The sequence below is a fragment of the Stegostoma tigrinum genome, chromosome 4 (genome assembly GCF_030684315.1).
Source record: "Stegostoma tigrinum isolate sSteTig4 chromosome 4, sSteTig4.hap1, whole genome shotgun sequence".
NCBI classification, from domain to species: domain Eukaryota; kingdom Metazoa; phylum Chordata; class Chondrichthyes; order Orectolobiformes; family Stegostomatidae; genus Stegostoma; species Stegostoma tigrinum.
The window spans coordinates 5,936,167-5,949,505 of NC_081357.1; the positions used below are offsets into that span (position 1 = coordinate 5,936,167).

At 44.0% G+C, this 13,339-nt stretch overlaps 1 protein-coding gene across 1 annotated transcript in view; it reads left to right on the plus strand.

Moving 5' to 3' along the window:
* LOC125452339 (dynein axonemal heavy chain 8-like) overlaps positions 1-13,339 on the plus strand; it is a 1,009,221-nt gene that overhangs the window by 966,923 nt on the left and 28,959 nt on the right. Inside the window, exons 102-104 of the mRNA XM_059645685.1 lie at positions 3,502-3,603; positions 7,457-7,617; positions 12,465-12,621. Of these exons, the coding sequence (XP_059501668.1) occupies positions 3,502-3,603; positions 7,457-7,617; positions 12,465-12,621 (420 nt within the window). The remainder of the gene's footprint in view (positions 1-3,501; positions 3,604-7,456; positions 7,618-12,464; positions 12,622-13,339) is intronic.

Here is a 13,339-nt window from a genome sequence, read left to right on the forward strand (position 1 = left end):
GAATGACCTAATCCAACTCGTATATCTTACAGTCAGTGATGATGTGATTAATTGCTGAAATGTTGCTGGGTTATCTTTCCTCCAAGTGGTACAATATTCCATTGCTGAAGTCCGTTTGGTGTTACATTAGCTGGTAGTAATCCGGCTCCAACAGTCATATAGAGCTTGCCAATGATCTTCTAACAAATCAATTGTTGTGACAAATCAATACTGTCGATATTGTCTTTCATTTGGATATGAATCCTCTATTGATACCAAGTTGACGTGATCTGTCTGGTTTTGGCGCCATTGCAATAGGTGAACTCCAGTTGCCTTAGCTTGGTTCAGAGATGCCATTTTACAAGTCATAAACTTTATAAACCTCTGACAGTGATACATTATTCTCATGAGCTCTACCTATCAACCTGTTTGGATGTACAATGGCCAGTTTTCTTTGAGCAATTTAATTTGTTCACTACCTTTCAAGTGACGAAGGAGCCTCAACATCATTCTTCTCAAATGTTTGTAGAATTTCTGCAAATTTAAACATTTAGATTATGGCTCAGGTTTTCCTTTTTGAAATTCACTGTCTTTATCATTTTCTCTCTTCTGAATCTGGTTCAAGCCTCTAAATGCTCTACCTATCCCTTTTCCCTTAAGTTCAAGCCTTCTCATTTCCATTTAGAGCCATTTCAATGACAATATCCTTTCCTTCCTAATTTCAAACTGCCTTATTCCTCTTTCATGTTCAAGCCGCTTTAATTCTTTAATAATGACTACCATTGATGTCTCACTGACTGGGGTACCTGGTCCCCCATATATTTTCACCAATCCTAAATGCTGTGCCAATATGTTAGATTATCTTTGCTTTTGTAGTTTTTGTAGGAAATTTCTTATTTAACTAATTTGACAGTTCTATTAACTTAGCCTTAGCTGAAGCTAGTCAGCCAGTCAAGGATACCTGCTCCATTTGCAGAATGGTTTCAGCTGCTTCCAATGTCATCATATTTTAATAATATGTGAAATCTGACATCTGTCCCTTTTATCAGCTTTCATGAATAAACACAAAACACTACTAATTGCAAGCTTTAAAACATGGTAAAATCAGTTACTAGCTGCAACTATGCTAACTTAAATTGCACATGCATTCATAGACAGGAAGGATGACATAGAACATAAAACTCCACACAGTTATTACCTGTAGGAATAACGAGGTAAAAACAAAATCTTGAGTAACAAGAATCCTCACAAGGAGATAGGGGTGGTGATGATGATGAGGTGACTTTCTCAGTTACTTTTGATTTATGTCAACAAGATTGTGCTGCTGTTGGCAGATCTTCAGTTCAGATAGCCACTCAATTTATTAAAGTAGCAAAGTGTGGAGCTGGATGAACACAGCAGGCCAAGCAGCATCTCAGGAGCACAAAAGCTGGCGTTTCGGGCCTAGACCCTTCATCAGAGAGGGGGATGGGGAGAGGGTTCTGGAAGACATAGGGAGAGAGGGGGAGGCGGACCGAAGATGGAGAGAAAAGAAGATGGGTGGAGAGGAGAGTATAGGTGGGGAGGTAGGGAGGGGATAGGTCAGTCCAGGGAAGACGGACAGGTCAAGGAGGTGGGATGAGGTTAGTAGGTAGGAAATGCAGGTGCGGCTTGAGATGGGAGGAAGGGATGGGTGAGGGGAAGAACAGGTTAGGGAGGCAGAGACAGGCTGGGCTGGTTTTGGGATGCAGTGGGGGGAGGTGATGAGCTGGGCTGGTTTTGGGATGCGGTGGGGGAAGGGGAGATTTTGAAGCTGGTGAAGTCCACATTGATACCATTGGGCTGCAGGGTTCCCAAGCGGAATATGAGTCGCTGTTCCTGCAACCTTCGGGTGGCATCATTGTGGCACTGCAGGAGGCCCATGATGGACATGTCATCTGAAGAATGGGAGGGGGAATTAAAATGGTTTGCGACTGGGAGGTGCAGTTGTTTGTTGCGAACCGAGTGGAGGTGTTCTGCAAAGCGGTCCCCAAGCCTCCGTTTGGTTTCCCCAATGTAGAGGAAGCCACACCAGGTACAATGGATACTGTACCGAAGATGGAGAGAAAAGAAGATAGGTGGAGAGGAGAGTATGGGTGGGGAGGTAAGGAGGCGATAGGTCAGTCCAGGGAGGACGGACAAGTCAAGGAGGCGGGATGAGGCTAGTAGGTGCACCCAGTGTGGCTTCCTCTACATTGGGGAAACCAAGCGGAGGCTTGGGGACCGCTTTGCAGAACACCTCCGCTCGGTTCACAATAAACAGCTGCACCTCCCATTCGCAAACCATTTTAACTCCCCCTCCCATTCTTCAGATGACATATCCATCATGGGCCTCCTGCAGTGCCACAATGATGCCACCTGAAGGTTGCAGGAACGGCAACTCATATTCCACTTGGGAACCCTGCAGCCCAATGGTATCAATGTGGACTTCACCAGCTTCAAAATCTCCCCTTCCCCCACCGCATCCCACAACCAACCCAGCTCATCCCCTCCCCCCACTGCATCGCACAACCAGCCCAGCTCATCCCCTCCCCCCACTGCATCCCATAACCAGCCCAGCCTGTCTCTGCCTCCCTAACCTGTTCTTCCTCTCACCCATCCCTTCCTCCCATCTCAAGCCGCACCTGCATTTCCTACCTATTAACCTCACCCCACCTCCTTGACCTGTCCATCTTCCCTGGACTGACCTATCCCCTCCCTACCTCCCCACCTATACTCTCCTCTTCACCTATCTTCTCCTCTGTCCATCTTCGGTCCGCCTCCCCCTCTCTCCCTATTTATTCCAGAACCCTTTCCCCATCCCCCTCTCTGAAGGGTCGACGCCCGAAACGTCAGCTTTTGTGCTCCTGAGATGCTGCTTGGCCTGCTGTGTTCATCCAGCTCCACACTTTGTTATCTCAGATTCTCAGCATCTGCAGTTCCCATTATCTCTTATTAAAGTAGCAGTTCATTTATCAGAGTCTTTTTCCTAATTTACACAGAGAGGGCAAGGAGAGTGAGTGAGTGCATTAGGCTCTTGAAAACCTCTCCACAACTGTAAGGGTTTTCTTTTCTCAATTAGACACCTGTCTTTACTGCGGGTTTCTTGAAGATCTCTTTTCAATTATACCACTTTGCATACAAACAGAAACTAAAAAAATCCAAAAGCTTTTTCTAAGTAATACACCACTAAACACCTTTGACTGGCTTCTTTAGCAAAAGTAAAAAATTGATCTCATTTCCCTCTGAGCATCTCTACTGCGTGTCACTAGACATTTCATAAACAATAAGTGATCATCAGACAATTCCACTTTTGAGAACCAAGGTTTTTGATAAATTCTCTGTCCATCATCGCCACTCAACCCCTGCCCTTGTCAAATCTCCCAGTTTTCCAAAAAAAATGGTGAATCTAACAAGTCTATTTCAAACTCATACCTTCACATCCAAGCAAAGTATATTGTATTTTGTTGTGAGATGTCATATACATTTGTGAGATTTTTCTCTGTCACACTTGGATTCCTTCAGGGAGTGTCATGGAATACTATACGTTACATGCTAGGAGAGGTTCAGTATGGAGGCCGAGTCACAGACGACTATGACAAACGCCTGCTCAACTGTTTTTGCAAGGTAATCCCACGCTTCTACAAGGAAATGTCTTTACAAAGTGTAAGTGGATGTATTTGGGGCATGTGGAGATTTAATGATAGAGTTTCTACTTTGGATGCAATTGAAAATATAGAACAACCTTCCCTCCAAGTTGTAGCTCCTTTAAGAAATGACTTACTTTCTCAATTTCCTCCACAAACTCATTTGTATAATGCTGAACATAAGCTGTGCCTTGAACAACTCGAAACATTTTAAAATGTATCCATTAAAATATTTCCTTTAAAAAAAGACTCAATTTATTTAACTTTAGAGAGCTTGCTTGTGTATTGAAAATGGTTCAACATGGCAATGCTTTTGCTTTTAATGACAATGTCTATCACTGTCTGGGACTAAACTCATTGGAAATTTCAAATAAGCACTTTAAAATAAACAATTTGTCTGTTATTTTGGAGTAAACACTCAGTATTTTCTAAAAGTATTTACAACATACCTCCATATCCTTGCATGTATGTAAGACTCAACTTGATTTTTACATTTTCCTTGAAGTGTTTAATTCAACCTAGGATAAGGGGCTAGTGACCAACTTTAAGCTAAATAACTTTTAAACTAGTGCAAAAGTTCAAAGTTTGCTAAACATGGTTGGTGTTTAAAATCTTGTGCACCTATTTGCAATGAAAAAGAATGAGAACAACTGAATTAAAAATCAACCCTGTTTTGAAGCCTGTATTGGTGCAAATTAGAAAGCTGTCTGACAGGAGAATGTAACAGTATGGAGCATTTGACACACCTCCAGGGCAGGTGGGAAAAGACCCTTCAGTTTGATTAATATTATAACTTTCATTATTTCTGTTGTACGTGCTGGATTAATGCATCTCATTAAACTGAATGAGTTTTTTGCGAAAGGAATCAAAAGCATGAAGAGGCGGAATGGGAGATATTGTTTACTTGGACCAGCCTTTATAAAGGTTTCACATGTTAGACTAATTAGCAAACTCGGATCACATGTGGTTCACAGAGAGCTTGCCAATTGGACATAAAATTGATTTTATGGTAGGTGACAGAGGGTGATGGTAGAGGGTTGTTATTTGGACTGGAAGCCTGTTACCAGCAGTGTTCCACAGGGATCAGTACTGGGTCCATTTTTGTTTGTTATTTACATAAATGATATGGATGAGAATATAGGAGGCAATGGTCAGGAAATTCGCAGATGATGCCAAAATTGGTGGGACAGTGGACAGTGAAGATGTTATCTAAGATAACGAAGACATATTGGTCAATTGGGCACATAGGCTGAGGAGTGGCAAATAGAGTATAATTTGGATGAATACATGATATTGCATTTTGGTAAAACAAATAAGCGTAGGACTTCTACACTTAATGGTAAGGCTCTGGGTAGTGTTGTAAAACAGACAGACTTACAAGTTCAGATACGTAATTCTTTGAAATTTGCATCATAGGTAGACAGGATGGTTAAGAAGGCGTTTAACACACTTGTCTTCTTTACCCTGACCTTTGAATGTAGGAGTTGGGACGTCATGGTGCACAGGATGTTTGTAAGGCCTCTTCTGGAGTATTGTGCACAGTTCTGCTTTCCCCGTTGTATGAAGGATATTTTTAAACTGGAGAGTGTTCAGAAAAGATTTACCAGGATATTGCTGGGAATGGATAGTTTGAGTTATAAGAAGATACGCTGGGACTTTTCTCAATGAAGCATAGGAGGTTCAGGTGTGACCTTACAAAGGTTTATAAAATCATAAGGGCCATAGGTAAGTAAAACTCTTTTCCCAATGATGGGCATGTTCAAACGTAGGGGCCATATTTTTGAGGTCAGATGAGAGACAGATTTAAAAAGGACATGGCCAAATATTTTACACTAAAAGTGGTTAGTGTGTGGAATGAACTGCCGGAGAAAGTGGTGGAGGCAGGTACAGTCATAAGGTTTAAAAGACATTTGGATCAATACTTAAATAGGAATGTTTTGGAAAGATATTTGCCAAAGGCAGAGAGATGGGACTAGTTTAGTTTGGGAACATGGGTGGCATGGATTATTTGGACCGAAGAGTCTGTTTCTATGCTGTACATCTCTATGACTCCATTGGCTCGAATGCAACAGTTTTGTTTGCAGCTCTGAGCCAGAAGGTTATATTCAAATCCCATCTACTTCAATGATTTGATATAACACATGTGAGCTAGTTAATTAATAAAATGTGAGGCTGGATGAACACAGCAGGCCCAGCAGCATCTCAGGAGCACAAAAGCTGACGTTTCGGGCGTCGACCCTTCATCAGAGAGGGGGATGGGGTGGGGGTTCTGGAATAAATAGGGAGAGAGGGGGAGGCGGACTAAAGGTGGAGAGAAAAGAAGATAGGTGGAGAGGAGAGTATAGGTGGGGAGGTAGGGAGGGGATAGGTCAGTCCAGGGAAGACGGACAGGTCAAGGAGGTGGGATGAGGTTAGTAGGTAGGAGATGGAGGTGCGAACCGAGTGGAGGTGTTCTGCAAAGCGGTCCCCAAGCCTCCGCTTGGTTTCCCCAATGTAGAGGAAGCCACACCGGGCACAGTGGATGCAGTATACTACATTGGCAGATGTGCAGGTGAACCTCTGCTTAATTTGGAAAGTCGTCTTGGGGCCTGGGATAGGGGTGAGGGAGGAGGTGTTGGGAAACCAAGCGGAGGCTTGGGGACCGCTTTGCAGAACACCTCCGCTTGGTTCGCAATAAACAACTACACCTCCCAGTCGTGGAACATTTCAACTCCCCCTCCCATTCTTCAGATGACATGTCCATCATGGGCCTCCTGCAGTGCCACAATGATGCCACCCGAAGGTTGCAGGAACAGCAGCTCATATTCCGCTTGGGAACCCTGCAGCCCAATGGTATCAATGTGGACTTCACCAGCTTCAAAATCTCCCCTTCCCCCACCGCATCCCACAACCGGCCCAGTTCGTCCCCTCCCCCCACTGCACCACACAACCAGCCCAGCTCTTCCCCTCCACCCACTGCATCCCAAAACCAGTCCAACCTGTCTCTGCTTCCCTAATCTGTTCTTCCTCTCACCCATCCCTTCCTCCCACCCCAAGCCGCACCTCCATCTCCTACCTACTAACCTCATCCCACCTCCTTGACCTATCCCCTCCCTACCTCCCCACCTATACTCTCCTCTCCACCTATCTTTCCTCTTCTTTTCTCTCCATCTTCGATCCGCCTCCCCCTCTCTCCCTATTTATTCCAGAACCCCCACCCCAACCCCTCTCTGATGAAGGGTCGACGCCCGAAACGTCAGCTTTTGTGCTCCTGAGATGCTGCTGGGCCTGCTGTGTTCATCCAGCCTCACATTTTATTATCTCAGATTCTCCAGCATCTGCAGTTCCCATTATCACTGAGCTAGTTAATTTACTTTTTTGGTGGGATGGAAGGAGACTGTAACCCAATTCAAGAAGTAGAAAAGTTTCCCCATCAACACAGTACATTTGTCACAACTAGGAAATAGTGCAGTAAAATGGATTAATGAAGATGCTCTGAAGTTGGTTGGATAATGTTCTTCAAACCAAATAACAGAATGTTATCTTACTCAGATTGTAAATACAGATTTCTTTCATAACATTTGCTCCTTCTTTAAAAAAGAGAATTTGGAGATAGGAATATTACTCTCCTTGACCAACCCTTTAAAGTCTGTTGAATTATTCTGCTTTATTTTTCTTGTATCTCTGAATTCTTCTCATCTATGTTAATATTAACCCTTATTCAAATAGCTTGGTTGATTTATTTTATAACATGAATTGAACTACATTCGGTATAATGGCTATAACTTAGTCTAAAAGAATTTTTTTATGTGAAAACATTCAATGTGATTTTGTTTTGTGCACTTACTATATAGGTGTGGTTCAATGAGAAGATGTTTGATTCCAAGTTCAGTTTCTACACTGATTATATTATCCCAATCTGTGCCAGTGTGGAGTCCTATTTAGAGTATATTCAGACATTACCTGCCGTTGATACCCCTCAAGTGTTTGGCCTACACCCAAATGCTGACATAACGTAAGTAAGATCAGAATTAACTCCCACCTAATACGTGAGGACACAGTAAATATCACCTATTTTTGTTCTCTATTCCCTGGAACAATTGGACTACATTCCTTAGTGAAAAACAGAGATGTAGAGTCGAAACTTGTGACACATGAAGTCCTCCTACTGGAATTGAAGCCTGTCAAACAATTGACAGGCTAATGTTGGAGTGGCCCATTGTCTCTGTTTTCCACACTAATCAGAGTGCTGCCAGCTCTGCAGCCACACACTAAGACTGTTCTACTATGAAATAACTCCACAGAGGTGTGTATTCCATCACCAAGTCACCCTTTATTTACACATGGCGAGCCCTTGATACTGATCCAGCTGTCAGAGTGAACAGTTTTTCTGATACCCCTGTTTATATCTGACAGCCTGCTTGGGGCTGTTAGCCTGGTTCAATCAGGCAAATCGTATTCCACAAGAACTGCCTAGCTGACCTCGTTACAATTACACCATCCCTCCCTGTCTGAGTCCAAGGACATAGACCAGGTAGGTTTTTTGCAGCTCCTCCTGGGGCATTTTTGCACCAGGTCATGTTCCTCCAACTCTGCCTCTGATATAGGCACTATCTAATGCTGGAGCATCGTGCAAGAAATTAATTCTCTTCTTCAGGCAGCAAAGGCATCTGGATGGAAACATCTGCTGTGTCAATCTCAGATTCCAAGGAATTGTCAATTCTTAATGGAGAGGGAGAACCCAATAGTTCCAGAACAGCCATAAAGATATTCCAGGAGCTGGGCACATTTTGCTCCCACACCGTTTGTGAGTTTGCAGCTTTCATATGGTTTATGTGCTTGTTCAAAACCATCATGCCTACCTGAACTTCATAAGTCACGAGACCTAACCTCATATCAACAATGTTTCTTACACGTGCAGGGCCATATCCATGGTTCCAACACCAAACTTCACCCCTACAGTAAACTATTTCTCTCATTTAGCAGAGTCTTCAGTCTGGCATTGGTGTTTCTGATTCTGTTTCACCCTCCTTCCCCTCTATCTGGGAAGATTAGATTTAACCTGGTGCGGAGTCTTCTCCCCATTAGCCACTCTGCTGGAGCTCTCACTATAGTAGCAAGAGGGGTGATCCTATAACCAAATGGGAATGGGGAAAGTTTGATATCGAGTGAAGTTGTAGGCTGTTTCTTTAAGCCTGCCTTCAACGTTTGGACTGTTCTTTCCCCAAAACCTTATGTATCGAATCTCAATTGACTTTAGGAAATACTTAAATTCCCAGCTGGTGAACAATAGCCCATTGCCTACCCAACACCTCTGGGAACCTGTGTATTGCAAAAGATGTGCAGAGTATTTCTATTGCCATCCCATGTCTGATGAATGAATTCTCCGCATGTTCAGCCATTTTGAGTAGGCATCCACAATGACTAAGAACATTGAACCCATGAAAGGACCTGCATAGTCAACATGTAACTGAGTCCAGGGTTTACCTGGACATTCCCACAAATGTGGCACAATTGCTGGTGATAGTTTTTGACCTTGTTGACACTCTGAGCACAGCTCTACCAACACAGCTATGTTTGCATCCTGTCCCGGCCACAGACATAACATCTCACCAGCATATTCATTTTGGAAACTGCTGAATGATTCTGGCCAGTATCTGACATCAACTTCTGCTCAGGACAATCACTCTTGGTCCCCACAATAATATTGCTTTCTGGTCTCTCCTGGTCTAGAATGGTTTCAGTTCTGGTTGTGACGGTCCTTTGGTTACCCCATCACCACCAGCTGTTTTAGTTTAGACAGTTCCGTATTTTTCTGCATCCAAAGATGTGACTGGAAGTGTATCCAAAAAATTTAAAACCATTATAAATTCTTCCAGTGGGTGTGTGGGTGCCAGTGGGAGACAGCTTGATGCATCCACATTTGCTACTCACTAAATTTGACCTGAAGCTACAGGTGGCACTCCTTGTCCTCTTTAAGAGGATCTAGGAGGAGTTAATTGTAGAATCTTCACAGTGTGAAAGCAGGCCAGTCAGTGCATTGAGTCCACACTGACCATCCAAAGAGCATCCTACCTAAATCCACCTCCCTACCTTAACCATGTAACCTCACATTTCCAATGACGAGCCAACCTTCCCTGGAACTGTTAGCAATTTAGCATGGCCAGTTCATCTAACCTGTACATCTTTGAACTATGGGTGGAAACCAGAGTACCTGGGCGAAACCCATGCAAACACAGGGAGAACGTGCAAACTTCACTTAAACAGTCATCTGAGGTTAAATTCAACCTGGGTGCCTCATACTGTGAGGCAGCAGTGCTAACCATTAAACTATTCTGCCACTGCACCTGATATTCCCAGGTGGTCTCCTATCCAAGTGCTAAGCAGGTTTGAGTCTGCTTAGTTTACAAAATCAGGCAACATCAGGTGTTTTCAGACTACCAAGGCTATAGGAAATATAGTCCTTTATTATTACTAATTTACATCCATAAAGGTATTGATAGAACTTCCTGACTCCAAATATGATAGCCAAACCTTCCTTTATATTTATGCTATGGATTGGCCAAAGTCCTGGATGCATGTGCTATTAGATGTTCCAGTTCATTGGGTTACCCATGAGCTGATGCTATCCTGACGCCTTATGGGGTGGCCATCGTTTGTCAATATCAGATCTCGCTTGGGATCATAGTGTGCCAGCACCTTAAAGAATGATAGCTTTTTCTTCACTTCCCTGAAGGCTCTGGCATGGCAATACAACCAGTCCTAGGGTTAGAGATAACAAGATGTAGAGCTGGATGAACATAGCAGGACAAGCAGCATCAGAGGAACAGCCTGCTGTGTTCATCCAGCTCTAACGTTGTTATCTCAGATTCTCCAGCATCTGCAGTTCCTACTACCTCTGAAATCATTTCCAGAGTTAGCTCTTGTTAAGCGTTGATGCAAAAGTGCCATGATGGAGGCTGGTAATGTATGAACTTTCTGTAATAATTTACCAGACCAAGGAAAGATCTGAGCTCTGGCATTGATGTGGGAGTTGGGGCATCTTTGATTGCCCTCACTTTATCTTTCAACGGTAGAATCCCACTCTCGTCACCACTGAAATAACTCCACAGAGGCTGGCCTCCCATCACCAAGTCACCCTTGATTAACACACGGAGAATCCTTGATACTGAGCCAGCTCCCTCAGCGCCAGCTCTCAGAATAAACAGGATATCTGACACAACACAATGTGGAGCTGGATAAACACAGCAGGCCAAGCAGCATCTTAAGAGCACAAAAGCTGACGTTTCGGGCCTAGACCCTTCATCAGAAATGGGGGAGGGGGAAAGATTTCTGAAATAAATAGGGAGAGAGGACGAGGCGGATCGAAGATGGTTAGAGGAGAAGATAGGTGGAGAGGAGACCGACAAGTTAAAGGGGCGGGGATGGAACCAGTAGAGGTGAGTGTAGGTGGGGAGGTGGGGAGGAGATAGGTCAGCCCGGGGACGATGAACAGGTCAAGGGGGCGGGATGAGGTTAGGAGGAAGGAAATGGGGGTGCGGCTTGAGGTGGGAGGAGGGGATAGGTGAGAGGAAGAACAGGTTAGGGAGGCAGGGATGAACTGGGCTAGTTTTGGGATGCATTGGCGGGAGGGGAGATTTGTGAAATCCACATTGATACCATTGGGCTGCAGGGTTCCCAAGCGGAATATGAGTTGCTGTTTCTGCAACCTTTGGGTGGCATCATTGTGGCACTGCAGGAGGCCCAGGATGGACATGTCGTCTCAGGAATGGGAGGGGGAGTTGAAATAGTTGGCGACTGGGAAGTGCAGTTGTTTATTGCGAACCAAGCATAGGTGTACTGTAAAGTGGTCCCCAAACCTCTGCTTGGGCTTCCCCGATGTAGAGGAGGCCACAACAGGTACAGCGGATGCAGTATATCACATTGGCAGATGTGCAGGTGAACATCTGCTTCATGTGGAAAGTCTTCTTTGGACCTGGGATGTGGGTGAAGGAGGAGGTGTGGGGGCAAGTGTAGCACTTCCTGCGGTTGCAGGGGAATGTGCCAGGTGTGGTGGGGTTGGAGGGGAGTGTAGAGCGGGCAAGGGAGTCACGGAAAGAGTGGTCCCTCCGGAAAGCAGAGAAGGGTGGGGATGGAAAAATGTTTTTGGTGGTGGGGTCGGATTGCAGGTGGTGGAAGTGTTGGAGGATGATGCGTTTCAGGTCAAGACCCTGCCCATCTCTGCTTTCTGACTAAAGTTGTTGACTTCTTTCTGATGTTCAGTTCAATGGATGCAAGTTGTCCACTGATATCCGCTCCACACTTTCAGATGAGCCTAATCAGTAATGCTCTGTTAAAAGCCAGGAACCTGAAATGTTATCAGAGATAATGGGAACTGCAGTGTGCTGGAGAATCCAAGATAACAAAGTGTGGAGCTGGATGTACACAGCCGGCCAAACAGCATCTTAGGAGCACAAAAGTTGACGTTTCGGGCCTAGACCCTTCATCAGACCTTTCTGATGCAGGGTCCAGGCCTGAAATATCAGCTTTTGTGCTCCTAAGATGCTGCTTGGCCTGCTGTGTTCATCTAGCTCCACACTTTGTTAACCTGAAATGTTAATGCTGTTTCTCTTTACAATATTTCCAGCATTTCTGTCTTTATTTAACAGTTCCAAAATTCACAGTATTTCATTTTACATCAAACTTGTGAATTTCTTATGTGATTTATTTACTCACTGACTTATCAAATTAAACCATTAGAGCAACCCACAAGAGAATAAAGGTAATTTAGCCACATTTGCTGTAATCTTCCAGGTTGCTATGTGATAATGGATTCCTTAGTCTTAAAACATGATCTGTATGTATTTTTATCTTTCTCTTCAGGTACCAGAGTAATACAGCGGCTGAAATTCTCAACACCATCACCAATATTCAGCCAAAGGAAAGTGCTGGAGGAGGAGGAGAGACTCGAGAAGCCACTGTCTTTAAACTGGCTGATAGTATGCTGCTAAAGCTGCCCCCTGATTATTTGGCACACGAGGTACTTTAATTTACTGGTTTAGTAGGCATCACAAGGGACACTGAGCTCCATTCATATTTGGCCTCTCAAAGCCAATGTCTTTGGCATTGCGAGGTACGTGCTGTGTCATGTCTCACAGACAATATGTCAGAAATCCTTCATTACATCATCACACTATCTGACTTGAGGATAAAAAGATCTGATTCCATCATAGTCCTATCAGATCACTTGAAGCATGACATGCTGCGAGAATCATGTTGTTCTATATAACTTATTGATTAATGTAAGAACAGACACTGATCTGCCTGTAAATGTAATATATCTGTGTAATACTACTTATAAGAGATACAGGTTGAATCCTTCAATATTACAACATTAGTGGCCAGTTTCTTTCACTACAAGGAATAATGTAAGCAAAGCTACGTCAGTTGTTCATGAAGACAGACCTGGCAACTGAAAACTAGACTTCTATGAGACACTGTGTACCATCAGCAGCAGCAGATTGTATTCAATCACAATCTATAAACTTTGGTTAGACCGCACTTGGAATACAGCGTCCAGTTCTGGTCGCCCTATTATAGGAAAGATGTGGATGCTTTGGAGAGGGTTCAGAGGAGGATTACCAGGATGCTGCCTGGACTGGAGGGCTTTGACTGAGCTCAGACTCTTTTCATTGGAGAAAAGGAGGAGGAGAGGGGACCCAATTGAGGTATACAAGATAATGAGAGGCATAGATAGA